At 40.2% G+C, this 25,373-nt stretch overlaps 1 protein-coding gene across 2 annotated transcripts in view; it reads right to left on the bottom strand.

Annotated features, from left to right (window-relative positions):
• PNPLA7 (patatin like phospholipase domain containing 7) overlaps positions 1 to 25,373 on the bottom strand; it is a 208,029-nt gene that overhangs the window by 62,634 nt on the left and 120,022 nt on the right. For both annotated transcript variants that reach the window (XM_036748628.1, XM_036748627.1), the window contains exons 21-22: positions 13,632 to 13,701; positions 10,714 to 10,863 (exon numbers count right to left, since the gene is read on the bottom strand). In XM_036748628.1, coding sequence (XP_036604523.1) covers positions 10,714 to 10,863; positions 13,632 to 13,701 — 220 coding nt within the window. The remainder of the gene's footprint in view (positions 1 to 10,713; positions 10,864 to 13,631; positions 13,702 to 25,373) is intronic.

The raw sequence follows: 25,373 nt of genomic DNA, 5'->3' as shown, positions 1-25,373 counted from the left end.
ACCAAAGGGCCAAAGGAAATAGCCACAAAAGAAACCATCCAATCTCTGGGAAGTAAAGCAGGCAACAGCGAGGGGCCTCTTGGATAAGGAAAAGAGTGTTGAAGCTACTTCGCCTGGGTAAAGGAAGAGTAATTCCTTCTTCTCAAAAGTCTGTCAACAACCTGGAGCAAGAAATAATCTCCAATGGGCAACTGAGAGCTGAAGCTAAGAAAGAATGTCTAGTGATTCTCCAATGATGATATGCTACCCCAGAGGCTGACTCTGTGATGGCTCAGCATTCCCAGTACCACAGGAACCTCACAGCAGAACAAACTGTTCCAGCCAAGAGAGGCCAGACCAGCATGCTGTTCCAGACCGGTAAACCTCTCTTGGAAAGCTGGGGCAGAAAGCTTAGACACTCTATCCACATGCACCTTCACCCACAAATGGAGCTGGTCTACACCTTCCTCAGCTCTGTGGCAGCACTTTTGGCACAGAGCTATTTTTATTTTCAAGATAGAGAATGTTTGTGAGCTGGAAGAGGGAAAGGTTCACGAGAGCTTAGTGCAATGCTACTACATCCAGGAGGAAGGCAGCAACTACTCGATGCCTGACTGAAGAGAAGAGGGAAATAAACTGCAGAGAAATCTGATACTGAGTTTCAGCAACTGGCAATTCTATATTTGGAGATTGACTCTTGTATCTCTGAAATAGCTAACATTTATAGAACACTATTAGGTTTGCAAAGCACTTTAGAAATATTTCAACTCATTTTACTCTTACAAACACCCTGGAAGGTAGGTTCTATTCTTATCTCCACATTACAGATGAGGAAATTGAGGAAGGAAGGTTAAATTACTTGTGCAGGGTCATACAGTTGGTAGGTATTTGAGGCAGGATTTGAACTCAGGTCTTCCTGACTCCAAGTCCATTGCTCTATCCAGGTGTCACTTAGTGACCTCTGAACTCCAATTTAGCACAGAACTGAGCATAGGCTGTAGTCTCAATATCTCATTGTGGACTAAAATTTTGGAGAAAGATGACCATAACAGCTCTGGTCTTCACCAGAGACCGACTCAATGGAGGTACAGACAGAAATGGCTCTGGGCCAAGATTGTGACTTTAGCACAGGCTAGCAGGTCAGGCAACCTTCCTTTTGACTAAAAGAAGCAGCCAGTGGGAAGTAGGTAACAGCTAAGATAGATTTGGTTCTTTGTAACCCTTCATTGGTCTTTGCTGCTCATGCTTATTCTTGCTCACTGATCCCCACTCTGGCCACATATAACTATGTAGAAGTGCTTACAACAGCCTTAGGTTACCGTTAGCACAAGTATCAGATGTCAAAGAGTGAAACCCTCCAAGAAAGGAGACCTCAGAGACTTCACCATCACCTTATTATTCCTTTGCTTCTGGGCTCTCAAAAACCTAAGAGGTGCTAGCTTCTGGCAGTCAGAGTTAAATAGACGGCCAGCTGTGATGGGGTCCTCGACCTCAAGATTCCCAAGGCAGCAGAGGATCTCCTCTGAAAGGGATTCTGGGCACACAGGATACTCATCTGATGGGATTCTACATCACTGAGGTTGCTAGCTTTTAGTACTCAACGCAGTGAATGGCCTGCATCAAAGGAGACTTGAAGCAATCACAGACTTTTCGGTTTAGTGCAAAATAAAGGTAATGGATAGGAGGTGGTATGGGGAGCAGAATGATTGCTTTTAGGGCTTCGTGGATCAGGAGCTGAAGGGCTGTACCGTGGACAGAGTATCTTTTGGATTTATCTCATTCTCTACTCTCTTGATATAAGTAAGGTTCTACAACAGTGTGGCATATGAGTTTAGTCCGGTCCTCAGAATCCTCGGAATGTCATTTTTCTCACTATAAGTGAACTTGGACCTCTGGGAATTGAGAGGCAGCATGGCTCGAGCTAACTCTGTGTGTATTTATTACAGGACTCTATAAACAAGTCATTCTTTTCACCGTGGTATGCAAATTTCTTGCTCCTGCTCCCCTTGTTCCCAAGATTCAAAGTCTATGATATTGTTGAGGCAAAAATCCTCCCCCTCCTATTTCTCTCAGGAGGGTCAATCCACCTAAGTTTATCACCTGGTCCAGAGTTTTTTGTTGTAGTTATCAGCCTCCAGGTAGTTTGCTGGGTTTTTTTTTCCTCAAAAGTACCTGGATTACAACGTTTCTTTCTACCTTAACCCCTACCCTCATATTTAGGGAATTTAATATCCACATCACGCCTCCTTGAATTCCCTGGCCTCCCAGCACATCAACCTTCTAAACACCTAGGACTTTCATCTTCACTCCGCCTTAATCATAACAAGGATGGTCATATCTTTGATCCGATAACCACCCAGAACTGGGCCACCTCCATGACTCAGAACTCTGAAATCTCTCTCTCTCCAATCATGACCTCCTATCCTTGGTCTCAGACACTTATTATGTGATCCTGGGCAAGTCACTTAAACCTGTTTGCCTTGGTTTTCTCACCTATAAAATAAGCTAGAGAAGGAAATGGCAAAACACTTCAGTATCTTTGCCAAGAAAACCCCAAATGGGGTCATGAAGAGTCAACATGACCGAAAGGACTGAATGACAAATCTCTTAAATCCACTCTTCATCCTCACTGTAATCTTCAGACTTTATACCCCTCCCTATTCTCTCAAGTCCACAGACCCTGCTCTGGCCTCACTTGTTTCTCTTTACAATCTTGATCCTATGGTTAACCAGTTCAACCACAAACCACAAGCTATCCTTGAACCCTTTGCCTCCTTGTCTTATTGCCAATCACTCCTTGCCAAACTTCAATTTTGGATTATCAACCCCTGTAATTTACCTTCTCCATTCCTACTCATATGAATGAATGAATGGAAAAGCATTTATTAAGTGCTTACTCTGTACCAACCACCACTCTAAAGTCATACCATCCTACCAACTGAGTTTACTACAAATTTATGCTATTTAATTTCAAATGTGTCCTTACTGGTCTGTAATAATCTTTCTATTCTTTCTTGATTGACTGCTGTACTCTGTAAAGCAGCTATTCCAAATCTCCACCTCTCTCCTTAAACTTCTGGTATCACATTTCCTCCTTTCTTTCTAAACAGAAGACTTTGCTTCTGTTTTACTGAGAAATAGGCCATTTATCACAAGCTCTCTCTCTCTCTCTCATACTCTACACTTCAAAATGTCCCTTTATCATACCACATTGTCATTCTCCAGTCTCTGAAAATGAGGTGGGCCTTCTCTGTGCCAAAGCCAATCCCTCCACTTATATTCTATTTTTAAACTTTCAACCTCTACTTTTTTGTTGTTTTTTTTTTTTTGGCAGGGCAATTGGGGTTAAGTGACTTGCCCAAGGTCACACAGCTAGTACATGTGTCAAGTGTCTGAGGTCGCATTTGAACTCAGGTCCTCCTGACTCTAGGGCCGGTGCTCTACTCATTGCGCCCCCTACCTGCCCCCAACCTCTACTTTTTTTAATCAGCAAAAATCTACCTTCTTTCCCTCCCACCTCACTCCTACGCCCAATTGAGAAAGAAAAAACAAAACCCCTATTAGAAACACATATAGTCAAGCAAAACAAATTTATTCATTGACCATGTCCGAAAAAAAAGTCTCATTCTGCACTCTGAAACCTTCACCTCTATAAGGAGATGAGCAGCATCTTTCAACATGAGTTGTCTGGAATTGTTGTTGGTCATTATACTGATAAGAGTCCCCAAGTCTTTAATAATTGCTTGTCTATATAATTTTGCTGTCATGTATAAATTGTTCCCTTGAGCCCATTGACTTCATTCTTCATCAGTTCATGATAAGTCTTGCTAGGTTTCTCTGAAACCATCCCTTTCATCATTTCTTACAACACAATATTAACTTATCACATTTATATATCATAACTTGTTCAGTCATTCCCCAATTAATGGGTGCTTCCGTAGTTTCCAATTCTTTGCACCAAAAGATCTGCTATAAATATTTGTGTTCATCCTTAGAGATTGTTTTACTTAAAAATAATCCCTACCTTAATCTGCCCTGCCTGTTATTTCCCTTTCTCCTTTCTTCTCCTCTTTTCCTACTTGTTGAAATGTATTTCTTTACTCAATTCTCTGTGTGTGTGTGTGTGTGTGTGTGTGTGTGTGTGTGTGTGTGTGTACATTCATCCCTTCTCTGACCAGTTCCTGGTTCCCCAACTCCTTCCTCCTTGTTTGTATAAACTTCTACTTGTGCATTCCATTACGTGAGACTCACATTTATCCATTCTTTACTCCCTTATGATTGTTTGCTCATGTTTACCTTTTTATGTTTCTTTTGACTCCAGCATTTGTATTTCAAGGTATCTTTGCAGCTCTGATCTTTTTATCAGGAATGCTTAGAAGTCCTATATTTCATTAAAGGTTTATTTTTCCCCCAGTAGCATTATACTAATTTTTTTCTGGGAAAGTTATTCTTATTTGTAATCCCACGTCCTTTGCCTTCTGTAATATCATATCCTAAGCTCTCCATTCCTTTCTAGTGCAGGCTGCTAAATCATGTATGATCGTGACTATGGCTCCTCAGGACCAGAATCCTTTTTTTCTGGCTGTTTGCAGAATTTTTTCCTTGACCTGGAAGTTCTGGATTTTGGCTATAATGTTACTATGAGTTTATATTTGAGGATTTTTTTTTTCAGGTTGTGACCTGCACTCTTTCTATTTCCACTTTGCCTTCAAGTCCTAATGCATCTGGGCAGTTTTCTTTTCTGACTTCTTGAAATATGATGTCTAAGCTCTTTTTTTGTTCATGGTTTTCAGGCAGTCTGACAATTCTTAAGTTTTCTCTCCTACAGTAATTTCTCCTCCTCCACCTCCTCCACTTCCTGCTCCTCCTCCTCCTTCTTCTTCTCCTCCTCCACTCCTCCTCCCCCTTCTTCCTTTTAACTTTGTTTTAATATTTCTTGTTGTCTCATGGAGTAATGAGCTTCTATTTAGTCCACACTAATGTAGTGAAGAAGTAGGCCCCACGTGTAGTAAGGCCCCATGTGTGGTGAGGGTTGTTGTGTGACTTGAAGGGAGGTGGAATAGATATCTCTAGCCTCTTCTCTCTGCATCCTTCTCCAAGGGATATTTTAACTCCTGCCAGGTATGGCTGGAGTCCACTCTGCTCTCCTCAGAGAGAGGGGATAGCAGGCTGGAAGTATATCTATATACTCCCTTAAATATGTTCATCTAGGGTTCCATGTAATGTCTGAACGCATTGTCGTTTTTGAGGGAAGGAGGATACCAAGCTTTATATCCAAGGTTTGACCCCTTTCTCACCAAACACCAGTTCCACGATGAACACATATAGAAAATAACAAGAAACCCACTTATCCAAATCATAGCAAAATAGAAACCAGAGAAAGTATACATTGGAGAATATATACCAGATAATATAGGGTGAAGGAGCTCTCCCACTGGGAGCAAGATAACTCAGCTCAGCCAAGAGAGATCATCCTTGATCCCACACAACAAGAAACTCCCCACAGTTTCTAAAATAGCGAGCTAAAGATAAAGGCATGGTGGAGACTTTCAACTCAATTCATGTCCTCCCAGAATCTTTTCCTTTGGGAACTTGAGTGAGGTTGGCTTCTCCCATTTTTCCTCTTGAAGATGGAAATGAAAAGTACCTGAAATGACTCAATGCTTGAAGACTCAAAGCTTGAGTCCCTGAGGGAAATTCTCACTTGAATAGTCTTAAAAGGGGACTAGAGAAAGCTGGAGTTCCCTCACCATTTTCCCACTTCCTCATGCATGGTAGGGCCTTCATCACTACCAATGGGTTTTGGGATAGGGATTACACTAATTTTCAGGGAGTTTGTTGTTTGGGTAAGGTTTTGTTAATTCCCTCTTTCAATTCTTTCTTTTATAACTCTTTTATTTTCCATTTTTTTTCTTTTAGCACTCTTATTTATTTTGAAAAACAAAAAAACAAAAATGTTAAACTTTTTTTTTTTTAAACTCTTGCTTCATCTCTTCCAGAAAACCTAGTTGAGTTTGTGCCCAAGCTGTGTTTTTCTTTGAGGCTTCCTTTGCAGATATTTTGGAGTCATTCCCTTCTTCTGAGTTTGTGTTTTAAGCATCTCTGGCACCATAATAGCTTTTTACAGTGGGATTCTTTTTTTCTTTGCTCATTCTTCCATCCTATATCTTGATTTACAACTTTATGTTAGGTCCAGCCTCTGCACACGTTTGAAGAAAATGTCTAGGTTTGGTGTTCTGCTGCTTCTTTCTTGGGGCAGTGAGTGTTGTATTATTCCAAACTCTCAGGGTTGGCTCAGGCTGGGGACCTTCAAGATTTCAGTGTTTCCAAAGTGGTCTGATCTAGGGGAAAATCTGTTTGCTGCCTCCTTGTTCTGAGCTCTACAAGTTCCTGACCTTGGTTTGTGTCAGAGTGATAGGCCTATGGGCTTGTTCCATTTGGACTATCAGACAGCTGGAAAGTCCTTCTGGTCTGGATTGACAGAACTACAGGCTTTGCTTTGATCTGGGATTTCTACCCTGATTATTCCTATTTAGGCTTCAGACTTGGCCAGAAGTCTGAAAGTGAGACCTTGCTCTGCTCCTGAGATTTAAGCCACATAGCTGTTGCTTGCTTCTGAACTTGCTCTGTCATCTACGCACACAGTTTAGGGCCAGCAACAGTTAGCTCTTCATCCTGGACTACAAAACCTACGTGCAGGTTCCCTCTCCTCAGTCTACCCTGGCTCAATTACCCAGAGCCACCAAGCTGCCAGTTGGCACCTGTTCCTGCACTTTACACAAGTTTCAGCCTCTCTATGTGACCTCGTCTCCTCCTGGCCAGAATTCAGTTCTACTGTCCTTTCTGCAGATCTGGGCTGCGAAAAAATGACTCATTGGGATTCTTTCTTGGATTTCTTGATCAAGATTAAGTATGGTGCTTCCTCTTGGTCGGTCTGCAGTTTTGGTGGAGAGACTTTTTCTTGATTCTCTGCTATCTTTGCTCTGCCCCCTCCTTTTATGCTCTTGCTCCCCTCTCCTCTCAGAGCATGACCCCTCAATCATTCTCTCTTTCATTTACAGTCTTGCCTTATCTACTGACAAACACACACCTAAGGTGCCGCAATCCTTAAAAAAACAAACAAAAAAGACCCTTCATTGGACCCTGCCATCCCCTCAGACTATCAAGTCACCCTGAACCCAATTTGCTGATTCCATTTCCTCTCTTCCCATTCACTTCTCAATCCCTTACAATTTGGTTTTGAACCCCACCGCTCAATTGAAACTACCTTTTCCAAAGTCACCAATTATCATTTAAATGCTAAATCTAATGACCTTTCTCTTAGTTGTCAACCTACTTGATATCTTTGTAGTTTTCCGATTCTGAGTCCGACCACTCCTTCCTCCTGGGTACTTTCTCTTCTCCCTCGGCTTTTGTATCCCTCCTCTCTTGTTCTTCTACTAGTCTGACAGCTTCTTCTCAGTCTCCTTTGCATCTTCCATTCAATAGTTCAATTTAAAAAGCATTCATTATGTACGTACTATGTGTTAGGTACTAGGGATACAAAGACAGAAATGGAAAAGGTCCCTACCCTTAAGGAGCTTATATAGTCTATTGAGGCAGGAATCAAAGGTACATGGGTAAATAAATACAAAATAAAAAATAAATACAAAGTTATTCTGGGGGTGAAGGGTACTAAGAATTGAAGGGGATTAGGAAGAGCCTTGTGGAGGAAATGGCACTTGAGTTGAATATGGAATGGAAATGCACATTTCAAGAGGCAGATTTTAAGGAGAACATTCCAGGAAAGTTAAACAACCTATGCAAAGGCATAGAGGTGGGAGAATGAATGCTATGCATAAGGAATAACTGCAAGTAGGCCAGTCTGGCTGTAATGTGCACTGGGAAATGTAAGTTTGGGCTAGATCATGAAGGACTTTTAAATCAAGATGAGTTTGTATTTTAACCTAGAAACAACAGAAAGCCATTAATGTGTCTTCAGCAGGGGAGTGACATGGTTAGATTTGCACTTTAGAAATATCAGTTTGGGGATAGCTAGGTGGCGCAGTGAGTAGAGCACCAGCCCTGGAGTCAGGAGGACCTGAGTTCAAATTCGGCCTCAGACACTTGACACACTTACTAGCAAGTCACTTAACCCCAATTGCCCTACCAAAAACAAACAAACAAAAACAAAACAAAACAAAGAAATATCAGTTTGCCCTTGCTCAATTCCAACTTGCCCAGGTCCAGATGCTACCACTAGGTACCAGAGGGCAAACCTAACCAAGTTGATGTAGGAGTCCTTCTCTAGTGTCTGGCCTACCTCCAATTCAAGATCTCCACTTCCCAATGTTCATGGACTTGGGCCCCTCTAGGCCCCAGACTAAGGGGTGGACAAAACTGCTGACACCTACTGGATGAGCAAAGAGTCACCAACTATAGTCATCTAAGTAATATGGAGGACCACCAGACCACTAGGCCATATCATCTGCCCTGATCCTGTGCCCTCCAAGTCTCAAGACACTGCAATCTTACCTTCTGTTTTATCATGAAGATCCCTGGGCCTTGCCATATGCTCTTCCAGCATATCCCCCTATGCCTTGTCTCTCTCATTTATGATGTGAGCTCATGGAGAGCAGGGGCTATTTTTGCCTTTTGTTTTTCCAAAGCTTAGCACAGGGTTTGGTATATGCTAAATGCATTTCCATGTTATAGAAAAGCAGAGATACTAGACCAAGAGACTAATTAGGAAAAGAAAGGTGATAAGGGCCTGAACAAGCATGCTGATCATATGAGTGGAAAGATGAATGGATGTGAGAAATGTGGAGATTAGAACTGACAATACTTGGCAAATGATTGAATATGGGTATTGGGCGAAAGGGAAGAGTCAAAGATGACTCTGAGGTTGCAAACCTAGAGGACTGGATGGTCATGCCCTTGACAAAAAACAGAGCAATTAAGAGGAAATTAGGAGGTTTTTAGAGAAAGACAACCAGTTATTTTGGACATGTTGACTTTGAGACATCTATGATTTATCCAGGAAGATACATCTGGGAGGTGCAGTTGGTGATTCGGGCCCAGAGTCCAAGAGAGAGATGAAGACTGGTTACGCAGATCTTCAAAGAGATAAGTGAACCTATGGGAGACAGTGAGATCACCAAGAAAGAAAGCACAGAGGAAGAAAATTAAAGGACCTAAGAGAGAGCCCTAGCATATATTCATGAATTATAGTGGCATATGTTTGATGATCTAGCAAAGGAAAGAACAGTCAGACATGTAGGAGGAGAACCAGGAGAGAACGATGTCATGAAAACTGAGGAAGAAAGAATATACAGAAGGACAAGGTGATTAATAACATCAAATACTACAGAGATGTCAAAAAACATGAGGACTATAAAAAAAGGCATTGAATTTAACAATTAAGAGATTATTAGGAATCTTGGTGAGAACAGTTTCTATTCACTGGCAGGTTAGGAAGCCAGACTGCACAGAACTGTAATATCTCAAATCATATAAGATTCCTGTGCTTTCAAGTAAAACACTTTCATCCTGAAGGTGATCTGTGTGACAACCAAGAAGACTGAACCTTGTACCATACTAGACTTTTATGCCCATTCTATATGCTAGATCTCTCTAGGCAAAAAGAAGTTTCTACGCAAAAGAGAAACTTGAGAGTTTAACTATTTGGTCTGTTTCAAAGATTTTCTTTTCCAAATCCAGTGGATCTGGAACACTGACATAAGGCTTAAGCAACTTAACTGAAGAACCACGAGACCCTCCTGGTTGTAACTCTTTAGAAGATTTCTTAATAAATGGGAAAATGCAATACAACATGCCAACAGTGGGAGTATAGGAGAGAAGACAATCTGTCACTGCTCAGCAACTCAGCAATTCCTTGAACAAACTCTGTGCCTTCTTAAGGCCTCTTCCTCCAGGCTTCAGGAAAGTTCTTGACATTACATATCCTTCTGGTAAAACAGGAAGTTTCCCAATTAAGAAACTTAGATTTCGGGATTGGAAAAGACGTAATCACCTTCCAAAATAATATGAAAATGAATATTCCCAGAAAATATTCTCTATTCAAAATGCAAAATCATCTTCCCCAAATTAGAAATGCTCTATAAGTCTGCAGAAGGTGCTCCCCTTACCAATTCTCTACTTCTACTATTTCAAGTAACTGAAGAGAACCTGTTGTGTGGGATGAAGAAAGCTAATTTATTGCCATATTATAATAAATCATGACATGCTGTACCTAAGGAATAGGGAGGTTCCATAGGAATAAGCTAAAACTGTGCTCTCATGGTGACTTGGTCAAACCCCTTTGCATTCACCTTCATTCTAAGCCTTATTTTTTTCATCTATAAAATGAAGAAAATACTCCTTCCTTATTCTACAAGGAGGTTGTAAGGATTAGGAAGATAAATGTATCATCCAAGAGGTACTCACTATGCAAAGCAAAATTTCAGGATTGCATTCATCTGATAATAAACTACTCTATAAACTTATTCTTCTTAATGACATATTATAAAGTTGCAAAAGAGCAAGTATGATAAAGTAGGATACTAAGAAAACCAAGAAAGAAATAATTTGTGCAATGTCCTATTGAAGAGTAGTGGTGAAAAGAGGTGAATGAAGGTGACTAGAATACCTCTAAGGAACTTGAGTAATTGACCAAGAAATCTAGATTTCTAGACCAAGACAAATCAAGCCCACTTTATTCCTTATTAAATATCGTCACTTAGAAGAGGTTCTTACCAATCCCACTGAGGGCATGATTGAGTTCCAGAGTAAATGTAATGAGGGGCACATCTTCTGATACTGGCATGATAGCTACTGTTGAAAGGTTGTTGGATGGATTCCCAGAACCCCACTTGTCGCCTGAGTAATACAGTCCAAACTGGTGACCTGAAAAACATCAGAGAGAAGGCATCAGGTCTGAAACCCTAACCACCTAGTATTTCTACATCTTTCTCTCTGACAGAGATAGAAAAAATAAAAGCCAGGCTTTGTCTAAAATGAGCTTATTAGAAACACTACTATGATATACAATAAAATGACCCACGTATAACAGACATACCCAAAGTGCTGAGTGAAGGGGGGGGGGCGGGGGAGAGAGAACTCGAGAACTTCAAGGTAATAAGAATAAGCAAATGTTTTGTAAAGGGCATTGCATTGGGCCTTGTAGAAAAAGGCTTATTTGGAAAGCATGAACATTTATCTTATCACCTCTCATGTGCTAAGTGAATATGCTGTCCTTTCATCTAATTTCCCAGCAAAAATAACGTAGAGAAAGATTTCCTCAGATAGTTTACATTTGTATAGCACTTGCAAAGTGTATACTCAAAGCCCTTTCTATTTCACCACCTTCCTTTTCCCATAAGCTGCATTCTGTTCGGTTTTATTTCCTGTTTGCCAAACACCACTCACTCTGCATGGTCCCAAACTTCCCCAATTGAGAAAAGTCTAAGGATATTGAGAGTCAGAGACAGAGTATTTTGCTTAGAAAACAGCTTCATCAATACCTTCATGAGAATGGGGTGGATCACAATATGTCTCTCTCCTGAACCCATTTCTTTTGTTTCTTGTAGCATCCTCTGTTTTCAATGTTCCCATGCCTCAAAAATGTCCTCAGAACCTTCCATTTAATTTCAGTTATTATACGACAGCCTGAGTGAATTTCTGACTTCTGTTGTATGTGCAATGTTGTTGTTATTGTTTTTTTAAAAGTAATTTGAGTTCTGCCTTTAGCAGTGGGAGTAGTTTAATGACTTCAAATATGTACTTTCAGACAATGAGTAAAGTGCAGAACATGCACTCAGTTGGCAAATGAAATATGTCATTTTCATGTTGGTGTCTGTGTTGAGATCATTTTTCTACTCATAGAATATCCTTTAAGCTTCATACCATACTAGAGAATTAAGGGGATGACTATCAGCTTTCATTGGAACATGAGGAGGCCAATACAAAACGACAGCCTGAGAACTTGGAACTATTCCAGGCTCCTAATAAACACACCCAAGTGTCTGCCAGCTTCAGGAAATTCGCTCTCCACAGTTGAGGTTAGAACTGGGAGAAAATTAATTAAAAGTCATCTGAATGTGAAATGTTAAAGTAATAGACTCACATCATCTTGCCACATCTGAATTTTCTTCCCATGACTACCACATGACAGAGAAAGTAATTGCTGACAATCCAGTTAAAGATAACACAAAATGCTTCCATCTCTGTCCCTTCTGAGGAGTCTCACTTAAACTTCCCTCTCTGTCCTTAATAGTTTCTAAAGTGGGTAAAGAAGATATTCCTTTGCCTTTTTTTTTTGAAGGTGGGGAGACTGGATCTTGGCTGGAAGTTCAGTGGCCACTCATGGGCCTAATGTCAATACTGATCAATATAGAACCTTTTGCTTGTTCCATTATTTCAATCTGGGCCAGTTTGTCCCTTCTTGGACAGCCTGATGTCCCATTCTCTGGGGCCTACCATATTATGCTGGACTTAGTGAAGAAATTTCGTTGGTTTTAACTCTTCTGCTTTTCAGATCCCAACTCCACTCTCAGCCTCCCTCAGTAGTAGGGATTATAGCAGTGTGCTACTATGCCTCATTTTTATTGCCTTTATAAAAAAAAAGTATAAACTAAGGTTCAAAGCCCATTGCTATGAGACTCTCTCCTTATTGGTAGAGGGATGGGGCAGAGATTGGGAGATCTGCTCTTTAGTCTCCTTGGGCTCTTCTGACTTCAAGCTTTGAAATAGTAGGACAATGCCAAACCCACTTTAGGTTGAAAAGGACTCTGAGAAGCTGATATAAAAAGGAGATGGCAATCTCCATCATGTCCCTATCCCTAGCTTGCTACACTACAGAGTTTGGGGAATTTCCCCTTTGGGTGAGATTTGGGATTCTCTCTCTTGGTAGAGCTGAATTACTTTGTTCCTAATCAGAGGGCTCCTTCACTCTGGTATGTATTCTTATGTGTATAATTTCTCTCATTTCTGTTTTGCTATAAAATTGGACAAATGGATATCTTTGCTATCTGTTATACAGAACTGGTAATTGTGAGGAGGAAGTCAAGTCTTGGATATAGTGCTTAAGGCCCTTCTTTCCTCATTAGCAAATAGTGATCAGGGGTTTAGCTTGAATCTGAAACCTGCATCTCTTAGACTAACAATATGTAAGGGAGCAAATAGACATAATTTTAATCCAGTATTTTCCCCTTTCTCTCTGAGAGCAGAGCAGCCTCTTCCAACCTCTTGATCTCCTTCCTGGCAGGAATCAAAGTCTCCCCTGGAGAGGGGAAGTAGGGGAGAGCTGATGCTAGAGATGTATCTACTCTGGCCTCACTATGATCCAAATCAAGACATCCCATGCTACAAGTAGGGGTCAACAAAAGATGCATTGAAGTCTTACTTTACTGTTGACCTTGAAACCCATGTTTCAGCCAAGTTCTTTTGGTACTTCTGGCAACTACAATCCCATAACAGGCTCCATGATGAACTATAATCATAATGAATTCTTGGCTTTGTACATGGTCTTAGTACATTTCATAATGGACAAACAACCTACTTGATCCCCTGACGGAAGCAGAAATTCTTACTGCAGCACCATGAAGGGCCAGCTCAGAAATGAAGGCATGGGGGGCTGGGGTTATAATATTGGCAGTATTCTTAGGGACACTTACCTGGTACAGCTCCCTGCTGAAGACTGCCAAGGATCTTCTCCCCAAGCAAATGAATCAGCCTAGTCACAACCTGGTGACAAGGAGGAAAAAAGACCAACAAATCAACACCTTACAACAAACGATGCAATGCATGCAAAACCCTATGAAGATGCTCAAGCAATGACAGGAAGATTTATGAAGCAAAACTTCCAGCCTACTTTTTCAAAATTGCTAAGGTTTATAAGATTACAAAGTCACATATTCTAAAGGCAGCATAATAACCTGAGTGGAAGGCAAAGAAATAAGATTTTTTCTTTTGAAAAGTATACCTGCAATAAGTCTTACTAAAACCTGCAATATTCAGGCAAAATAAGGCTAGAAGGGAGATAACAGAGGCAGTCAGCAAAACTATTTGCTTTATTTTAATATAAAAGGTTTTTTTTAGTATTTAGTTGGGGGGGGGGAGGAATAAAATTTCAGTAAGATCCTGAGTCATTTAGGGCTTTGTTTGTCTCTAAGTATAGCCATAACCCTAGATACCTCAGATATGCACAATGACTAAAACTACTACTTGAAAATTATGTTCCTTCTCCCCCATATTCTGACTCCCCAAAATCATACTAACATTATTCAGGGAGCATAAATGTTGTGTCGGTGCCAAAAGTCATTGCTGGCACTAAAAGGGCTTTGCAGGAGGATGAGTTAAACTATTCAGTGCTAAAAGCGAGAGGACCTTTTATTTAGTACATTGAAGGGAAGGCAGTAGAGCTTAAATGGACACAGTCAAAGGAGCAAGGACAATAAGGGAAAGGTGCGCACTAGGGCAGCCCCCACATCAGACTTTCCCCACATCAGAGCAGTAACCGATAGCTGCAAGCCCAGCAGTCCACCTATACCTCCTACTCTGGGGCTGGGAATGGGATACAGCTACGGATGTTGCCAGGGAGCTTCCAGAATGATGGACTGAAAATCAGTCCATGGTAGGAAAGAGTCTACAATAAACTTTTGAGAGGTGTCTCTGAGGATGCAACAAGCTGCCACTAGAACTTCTGGTCCATGCTTCAGGGAAGCTCAGCTATTTTATAGGGTTGTTAAAGTCTTGCTGATGCAAGTCTAATTAATTTCTTGCCTCTGAGATCATAGGTACAGAGAGCCCAGTTGACTAGCATTCCAGAGAAAGAACAAGGCAAAGGAGAGGGGTTCTAGATAGTACAGAGCATGTTTATGTAATAGATAAGTCTTTTGGAAAGAGAAAAACTAGACCAGAAAAACATTAATATGGATGAAAGTATGTATGGTATACTGGAAAGGGCACAAGATAGGAAGTTAGGATGCTATTATTCTAGTGCCAGTTCTGTCACTAAATTTACCTCTCTGGGTCTTAAGTTTCTCATTATAAAATGACAGTATGTCTAAAGGCCCTTCCAGTTCACTGTCTGTTAAGGTAATCGTTTTATTGATGTCTTCCTAGGCTAACAAATTAGCCCTAGGCACTTTAAGTGGGATGAATGTAGGAAAGCTTCAGGTTAGATAAAAGAAAGAACTTCTTAAAAAATGAGGTCTATTAGACACTGGAAAGGGTAACCATGGGAGGTTCTTTAAAACAGGATAGGTCCTAATCTTTGTGAAGAGGCTATGGTGTAGTGTTCCGTGTAGGTCAAATAATGAACTAGATAACTTATATGGCCCATTTTAGCTCAAAGATTCTATGCCTCTTACATAATCATTTCTGGCCCAATCTGTGCCTTTTCCCTTCAATTCTCATGTGCCAACATGGGTTCAGTGATGCACTGGCATCTGATGTACTAGAGACATAAGCACAAGGGAATACATTAGAAATTTCAGAATGCATGGGTATAGGCACATGGCAAAAGCAGCACCAGTGGGAACTAGCAAGGAATCTTCTTTGCACACAACTGATCTAGAAATACATCAAACTCCAGTTAAATATGTCTAATTTTAAAAACGATCATTTCTACAACTAGTAATCAAAAGTTCAAAATAGCTATGATAAGACACTAGCAGCTGGAATGCTAAGGCGGAGTAGAAGCTCAACAAACCATTGTTTACCAGTTAAACACCAGTTTTCCACTCATCAAATTCCACGTATTAGTTTTGCTAAAGGCAAATGTTAAATAAAAAAGGTTCAAGTGAGCCACAAAAGGACAGTTTAAAAGAGTGCTTACTAATACCTAAAAACCATATGAACCTTCAAGGAGCAAAGTAAACACAGAACATAATCTTAAGCATCAGGTAACATTGGATACAGGGTGACCAGAAGAATGGTCAGCAAGGTGACACAGTGGATATGTCACTGGGCTTGGAACCAGGAAGACTCATCTTCCTGAGTTCAAATATAGCCTCAGACATTTACTAGCTGTGTGACTCTGGGCAAGTCACTTCATTCTGTTTGCCTCAGTTTCCTCATCTGTAAAAAGATCCGGAGGAGGAAATGGCAAACCATTCCAGTATCTTTGCCAAGAAAACCCCAAAAGGGGTCACAGAGAGTCAGACACGAGTGAAATGACTCAACAACAAGGATCTGGGCACATCGAACTCCTTTGCAACATCTTTAATGCCTTAAGATTTTTACAGCATTCACCAATTCTCAAAGAATTTCCTACCTAATTTTGTCCTTATAATAGCCTGGGAAATATCTCTGGTGGTAGTATTTCTGCCATTCTATATATTAAGGAACAACCAAGAAGAAGCAAATGACTTGCCCAAAGATCAGTAGCAATTAGATATTTCCAACAGTCAGGATACTTTCCATTAGACTTCACTACCTCATCTCTCCCCTGGGAAGAGCTAGAATTTTGAAAACAATATAATTTATTGTTATAACTGCGGGGCTCTAACTTTTTTCATTTATAATAAATGGAAACAATTCTTATTTTTCTAATTCTAGAACAGCTATATCACTGGGACTGCAACCATTTCCATTAGCAAGATATGCATGGCTAATGTAGCTGATGCCAGTTCAGAATCCCTGAACAGCATCTTGGAACCTTTGATGCAAGAAACTACAATCATTGAGAACATAAGTGAAGAGCATCCCAATTTTGTGCAATAAAATTTTAGCAAATGTAAATCATGTAAATAAGTGTTTTATGCTTTCTGTTCAAGTCAAAGAGCTTAATGGTTCTCTACAAGCAATATGTTGAATTTGGGATGTTTGCAGGACATCAAGTTAGTAATGAGGGAGTGGAGCTCTGAACAGACTATAGCTGACTATACATCTTCAATTCAATTTAAGAAATATTGATTAAGCTACTGTTATGCGCCAAGCACTGTGCTAAGTGCTAAGCATACAAATAAGAAAAACAAGTCCCTGCTCTCAAGAAGCTTACAATCTAATAGGGGAAGACAACACACAAAAGGAAGGTGAAAAGGAGGGAGGGGTGTTAATAAGGAAGAGCATGATGATGATGGTACAGCTGATGAAAAATGGCTCAGCTGCAGGAGCAGGGAACCATTTTAGAGAGATGTCCATTGAACCTATGGGAGCTTAAAAGATCACTGAGAGAGACTGTGTAGAGAGAACACAGCCCAGGATGGAGCCTTGGGGAGTTACAGCTGGAAGCAGAATATGGATGATCATCCAGAAAAGGAGTCCAAGGAGAGAGGGAAAAATGGAGACCCTGGGAGGAGAGAGTCTCTGGGAGGAGGGGGGTGTGGTCAATAACGTCAAAGACTGCAGAAAAACCTAAAAGGACAAGGACTAAGAATAAAGCACTGTATTTAGCAATTGAAGAGTATTTATTTGTATCATTTATTCGGTACTTACCATTATGTTAGTCAACTTTTCATGAATCTGGGTTTTTAAAAATCACATCAGCTAGAATATGAGCTCCTTGAGGAGAGGGACTCACTCAATAAATGTTTAATGAATGATGGAATTACACAGCTAGGTGACACAGTAAACAAAGTCGGAAAGACCTCAGAAACACTAGCTGTGTGGCCCTGGACAAATCACTTTACCTCTGCCTCAGTTTCTTCAAATGTAAAATGGGGACAATATCAGTACCTACCTCCCACAGTTGTTGTGAGGATTAAAAGGGATGATATTTATGAAAGCTTAGCGTCTGGCACATAGTAAATGCTTAATGAATATGTTTCTTTCCTTTTTATGCAGATTTAATCCCAAGTAGAGAAGTCCTGCTTGAAATGCTTTCCAGCTAGCGATTTGCTTTAACAGTAAGTAATTCAGACTAGCCAATGGTCTTTGGTGGAAGAAGTTTGGCCATCTTTAGCACAACCAAACTGCTAAGGTGTTCCATAGTGCCTTTCTCACTGGCAACATCTTATATACTCAAAGGCTGCTGCCAGAACAACATATTACTGTTCAGAAAAGAATCTGAGATAATGCCTCTTAAAGGACTTAAAAATTAAGAGTGACATCGCAGGGACAGAAAACCAGTTATAGGAACTATTAACAAAAAGATCTTGCCCTGCTGTTTGGCAGTGGCCAGCTTGTGTTTATGATCTAAAGGGAGGGAAGTAGCATAGTCATCCATTCAATAAATATTTACTGAGTGCCTACTAAGTGCAAGGCACAGAAAAGAAATTTGTAGAGAAAGCTAAATTAGGGGGTGTAGCAAACATCTTCCTCCTAGGAGAAACAAGTAACATGAAAGAAATTAAAGGATTAGAAATCTAGCCCAATAAGATTTAACTCGAGAAAAATAAAAATCCAACACATCTTAAGAATGATATTCTGAAATTCTCTTTGGTCCAAATGAAGCCTAGAAAGCAGTCCCTTGTCTGCCAGAGGGAGAACCAACCTACCTGTATGCTGCTTCTGGAAAAGCTTGGGAGATTAATTAACTACTGTTGTCATAGTGCTTCCAGCTCTATTGGGAAAGGCACTTAATTAATACAAGATAATATTACTAGGTTCAGGTCTTTGGTGGTAGTATATTAAGACTCTCCCCTGAAAACAGAAAGTTCTTCATTAGAGATCACTGACCAATTCAACACAAGGTAAATTCATATATGTTACTCATCTTCATTCAAGATGGAAGAGAACCACAGTTCCTTCACTAGAAAGAGAGGCCAGGTGAAAAGTGGATTGTAAATTCTTTAACAACCTGTAGATACTGTTAGGTTAGTTTTGCTGCATCGACTTGCCCTCCCCTTTCTATTTTTAATCTTTGTTAAAAGGGATGGCTTGCTGGGCTGGCAGGGAAGGGATATATTTACATATGAATGTGATATGAAAGCAACGAGTGTCAATAAAAATAAGGTTAAATTAACAACAAAAATGGTGGGGGTGGGGGGGAACCAAACTGTAGATATTGGCAAGGTCAAGACAACTTTAAGATCTGTGTTCACAGCAGCAGGGAAAGTGAACCATAGTAGGCAGACTGAGAGAATTCAATTCAACTCAACAAACATTTAGTGTCTAGGATGTGCAAAGCACTATGCTAGGCACTAATGATGAAAAAACAAAAATGAAGCAGTCCCTGCCCTCAAGGAGTTTATGTTCCACAGGGAAGAGGGATGGATGAATGGATACAACAAGCACACAGAAAAGCAAACAAAAGATAATGAGGAGAAGTAGCACTAACAATAGGGTGAGTATCAGGGACATGGCAACTCTCATCTCGCCAAAAAAAAAAAAAAAAAGAGCACAGAGAGGGCCCAGAAGGAAGGTGTGTCTAAAAGGAAACATTCCTATAGCTCATATAAGAGCTATGTCTATGTAACAACAAGAATCAGAGCTAAAAGAGACCTCAGAAGGCAGGTAGTTGAAACCCTAGCAGAAGCAATGAATTCCCCCAGTAATAACCCTGAAAAATGGATTCCATTTGAATACGTTCAGTGATGGAGAATTTAGGGAAATACAGCAGTTTTAACTCTGATAAAGGCAGAGATATCAAAAAGAGATGAATATTCCTTAGGCAGAAGAGGAAGTCAAGGTACAAAATGGAGAGGGAAAAAATCTGAGGTAGGGCAGCTGGAAATTCTTCCAGAGTAATGACTGCTTCCATAACAAGACTACTCATCATTACAGCCTAAATGCCACAATGGCTGGAACAAAACACGGCTTCCTGGACAAAGAGACAAACCAAGCTCCAGAGCAGCTTCTACTTCATCTCTAGTTTCCATATACCTGGGTATGTGTACACTAACATTTCAATTCCAGAAACATTCTACTACATTATGAAAGCATCTTAATTTGGTATATGATCTGGTACCCCTTCAATGAATCCACACTGTGTTCACACAGCTATCATAAAAGGGAACTGGCCCCTTAAATTTCTATCATTAATTCATCCATCTTTCCAGTTCCAAAACTCCATTTATGAGCACATACTAGTAGGGTGTAATCTAAGATTTTGCCCAAGGTCATCAGTAGGGCTGCTGGACATAAAAATCATATAAATCCTTCATACCCACAGCAATGACCTGACAACAAAGTGCAATCATTTCTCCAGTGCCCAGTGTGAGCTGCAGGGTGTTTATGCTCTATAGGATGAGTCACCATGCTGCTGTCATAGCAACAAATAGGGAATGCTAAATAATACCATCAATTCCAGATCTAATATAGGAACAGGGCTGATATTTCCTTGGAGTTAGGGGGAAAAAGACCTGATATTTTCTCATTAAAAAAGCTTTGCTGTTCCTTTTAAAAAAGAAATGCTCCTCATTTATTCATGCCTGTATAGATTGTTTCTTACTGAAATTCCCAAGTGAGGATTTAAACTGAAGACTTCAGATTTTGGATATTGTTGAAGCAGCTAGAACAAAGGCAGTAATGAATGCCGCAGAACTGACCGGCTAAGCATTTCTGAAACTATGGCCTCCCAGGTATTCTGCCCCAGAACCAGGAAGCATCCCAGGCTTGGAGCAAACCCAGAGTTCATGTAGTCCAATCTGTACTCTAACAGGAATCTTTTCTACGTCCCGGGAAAGTGGCATCAAATCTCCACATGAAGATCTCCAAATCTCCTCTTTTGAAGTAGATAATTCCACTTTTGGATAGCTCTAGCTGTGAGCAAATTGTTCTTCACATTAAGCCAAAGATTTCCTCCCTATAACTTCTATCCATTGGTATGAATTCTGGTCTTTTGATCCAAATGCAACTAGGCTAATCTTTCTTTCACAACATTTCAAATGCTGGAAGATTGAAATCATATCCCTGCAAGTTTTTTTCTTTTCCTGGCTCAATAATCCTTGTTGCCTCAATTAAGGTAGCTGGTAGTAAGTGGGTAGAGTACTGGGCCTGGAGTCAGCAAGATCTGAGTTCAAATTTGGCCTCTGACATTTACTACCAGTGTGACCCTGGTCAAATTACTAAACCTCTGCCTCCATTCCTCATCTGCAAAATGAGGATGATATTAGCACCCACCTTAGGATTAAATGATATAATATTTATAAAAAGAACTTGGCACAGTTTCTGGTAAATAATAGGTACTATATATATAAAAGCTTATTCCCTTCTCCCTTACATGTCGCAGACTATAATCTCTTCAATATCCTGGTTGTCCTTGTCTGAATACATTCAAGCCTGTCAATGTCTTCCTAAAATGGGATTCCCAAACTGAAAACAAGATTCTAAACGTAGTCTGACCAGAGCAGAGTACAGCAAGCCTACTGCTTCCCTTGTTCTGAGCCCCATGGCTCATTCAATGCAACCTAAGATCACACTCTTTTGGGCTACCATATTATCCTCATTTTAAGTCTGCCGATCACCCAAACCCCCAGATTTCTTGTACACAACATCTTGATGCCTCTTCCCATTTTGTACTGGTGTAGTTGATTATTTTGAACCCAAGTATATTCTACATTTATTCTACTACTGTATTCTACAGGTGTATTTACATTTATCCTTCTTCAATTTCATCTTATGAGGTCTTTCTCCCCATGATGTGAGATAGTTTTGAAATCTGAATTATGAGTTATCTCCTCCATCTTTTTGTCATCTGTAAATGAGATGGTGATGCTATCTATGCCTTCATCCATGCCACTGTGTACTACAAATTCCGAGGACAGAAGCCCAGACCATCCAACTAGAGATGACTCACTCAAAGATGAAGTTTAAGTGTGGCAAGGGCTTGTTCCCCGGATGCGTCATTGTATGACTCAAAGAGACTTGAAGAAACACTTCCCTTTCCTGTTCTCACCAACTCTGCCCAGCCCCTCAAGCAATCATGGGGCATTGATCTCCACCAGTGAGAAAAGAGTCCTATACCAAAGGGCTTTGGGACTTGGGCTACCTTCACAAAAATGTCTCCTCTTTGTTTCTGGTCATTCATTCAGTTAATTCCAAAGTCACTAACCATATCATCATACAGGCACACCTTTTTATCTTGTCCATAAAGATAGCCACTGAGTTCTTGCGTGTTCCTGCAGGGCTGCCCACACCCCCATGTGATCGGGTCCTGTAGGCCAGAGCTCTACCTTCTGAGGACTCTGCACTTGCCCAAGAGGGGAACACTGAGGAGGGACATGGTTGACAAGCAGACCCAGAGATGGACAATGGAGGCATCCTTGAACTCCTAGGAGTTAGCCTCCTCTTGCCATATAACCTAGAAGATTTCAGTTAGCTTTTGTATGAGCAGTGGATCCTTTTCCATGTAAATCTCTGTTGGAATAGAATCTGCACCAGACACTTTGCCAGACAAGTGGAACCTAAAGGCATTCAAAACCTCTTCTTCAGTTGGAAGTTTGGCAAGAGAGAGACTGACTTCAACCTGAGATATAGTCAATGGCTTCAGCATTGGACGATGACAGTCTCTTGAGAACGCTATTTCAGTGCTCAGCCTCCCTTTCCAGGAACATACTCCTATCACTTATCGATGTGGCTCCATCAGCACTGAGTAATTGAGATGCACCATAGCTCTTTGGCCCACACATAGTAATTAGGGCATTACAAAAGCATTTTGGATTGTTACTATCAGTGTAAAACTGAATATCATCTGCCTTCTTACAGAGCCAAGAATCCTGCATCTCTCTAAACTTCACTTGCACTTTACTTTTGAGAGAGTTACATACTGCCTTCTTAAAATAGTGCAAATCATAAAGATAGCACAAAAGACTTTGACAAATGCCCTCTGAAATCTAAGTATACTACATTTATAAATGGATTGGATTGCTTTCAGGAAATTGCAAAGCCCTTTTACTAACCCCCAAGTTTCCCATGAAAATAAAAGCCTATCCTTCTCTTTCTTTTATTTTCATTATAAACCCAACAAACAACAAACAATAAGAGCATTTCTGTATACAAAATAGAAAAGAAAAATAGGATTGAGAACAAAACTATGGATCTCCACACCACATACAGTTTGCTTCTCCCTCAAAGTATTCAATTAATTTAAGCACATATCTTTGAAAGCTGTCCTGCCTATCCTGACTGAATTTCCTTCCGAAGGCCTGTATTTTCAATACTAATGTTTAACCTGTGTTGCTCTCTGAAGGAATAAAAATAAGTATGAAATGAAGAGGTACTTGGTAGGTGTGGGCAGGCTATAATATATAATGAATGGAGAATTCTGATGAAGAGGAATGCGGCTACTATCAAGAAATTATACGACGGAAAGGTGGCTAGTTATGTGGAAGAGCAAAGGATGACAGGTTGATAGCTGGAGCACTCTATAAAGTGAGGAATGCCTCTAGAACACTGGGTAGATCTCCCGTGCTGACCTTATAGAGAACATGAACAAGAGTTTCCCAACATTGGCAGGCATTGGTGGGTTGGTGGGTTGTGATGTTCATTACTGGAGGGGGAATTCCTCAATCAATGAGACCAAAGAACCATTTTAGTATGCAAGCCAGAAGTCCAAAAATTCTGCTCTGGCCTCTGATATACCACCTCAGTGGGCAAGTGATTTCCTCATTCACTCCTTAGCAATATCATCTATACAATAGGTTTCATCAGTATCATTCATTTTGGGGAACAGATGCATTCGGGTTAAGTTAGCTATAAAGCAAACTATACTTCTGCTGACTTCTATTTTAAGACATATGATCCCTCAGAAGACAATTCCTTAGTACCTCAAGTGGAAAATATTTTTTGAGGAAAGGGTAGAGCTGGTGAACAATCTTGCTCACAGTCAACTGTATAGTTCATTGGCTCTATTCTTGTTGAAAGTTGCAGTTTCCACTTAGTCCTTTTTCATTATTACATATTAAGCACTAATGGTACTGTGCTAGCACAATAAAAAAACAGGACCAGGTGGTAGTTGGACACATTAAAAAATGACCCTATCCTTAATGAGCTTAGTCTAGTTGGGGAGACAAGACAGGACACACATGAAAAGTTAACTTCATAACAGAACCTTTCTCTGTCATGTGACATACCCACCCACAATTTCTTCAGCTTCCAAACCATGCACATCAAATTGGTGACCTAAACAGTGTTCTAATTCTATATAATTTGTTTCACTTATAATAAAAGCACACAGCTGTGTACTTATAATCCTCTCCCTGTAATTTCAATTTTACCATGTTTCTCTTCTACCATGCATGACTTTAGTCACTCTGGCTTTACTGACCATATTTCAATCAGATTCCCTAAGTTACCCCCATATGAAGATATTACTGATAGTAGTTGAATCACTGTTCCCAACACGGAAACTGTGTCCCTGCAAAAAAAAAAAAATTGAACAAAAAACAAAAGGAAAAATAAAATTAACAATGCAAAGAGATCTGTTCATATGCTTTATAAGTCAGGAAAACTTATGGATTGCCAACTATAATATATAAAACACTATGCTAAGGACTTGTAGAGAATGACAAAGGAAAAAGACATACTTCTCAATCCTGAAGAATTTTAAACCTTACACAGGATGTAGGACGAATACAGTAAAAAGGTATCGAAAAACTAAACACTGCTGGAACAAATACGCATACAAATATGCACCACTAAACACTACTTTCACACCAACACCCTTACTCTTAAGCCTTTACAACATTGTTTTTGTCTCCATTACTGTCTCTATTACTGAAACTGTTCTCTCAGTGACTCAGTGACAAATCCAGTGCTTTTCCTAGGTTATCAATTTTCAATTCTCTACTGCTGTATAAGGGTTCTTCACCTTTCCTGTGTCATGGACCCCTTGGCAATCTGCTGAATCTTACAGTCCCCTCCTCAGAATATTTTTAAATGCATAAAATCAGGATTACAAAGAACATAATTACATTGAAATAAAGTTAATCAAAATCTTATTTTTAAGTTTATGCCCTTTGCTCCTCTCAACTCTATTCCTGACTTCTTTCTCTACTATTCCCCAATAGCCTTCTTACTCTAGGAAATTCTAGTGTACAGGAGACAGGGAGGGCCTTCCTCTGATTGGTGAGTTTTCCTGAAACCTCCATTTTGAGGAAGCGCCCAGGCCGACCATGGTCACTCCTTCGCTCCTCTGTGAAGTCTACTTCTGACTCTCCAGCCTGCTTTCCTTTTATGTGTTGTCTTCCTCCACTGGAACATAAGCTCCCTGAAGACAGGAAAACTTTTTGTTTGTATTTGTACTCCCAACATCTAGCACAGTGCCTGGCACACAGTAATGACTGTAAATGCTCAATAAATGCTTGTTGACTTAACACTAGGTTAAGAACTCCTCTACAGCATTTGAAACTGCTTACAACCTATTCCTTAATGCTCTCTTCTCCCTCAGCTTTCCTGACACTGAACCTTGCTGGTTTTCATTATATCCCCCTATGGCTATTTCCTCACTTTTTTCTTTCTAAGCTCTCTCTCTCTGATTTCTTCTACTTCCAGAGCTTCCACTATCATCACTATTCATGTCTCCTACACCT

Source organism: Trichosurus vulpecula, chromosome 3, assembly GCF_011100635.1.
Source record: "Trichosurus vulpecula isolate mTriVul1 chromosome 3, mTriVul1.pri, whole genome shotgun sequence".
Classification (NCBI taxonomy): domain Eukaryota; kingdom Metazoa; phylum Chordata; class Mammalia; order Diprotodontia; family Phalangeridae; genus Trichosurus; species Trichosurus vulpecula.
Note: the sequence above shows the minus strand (reverse complement) of the source record. Positions and strands in the feature narration are given on the sequence as shown.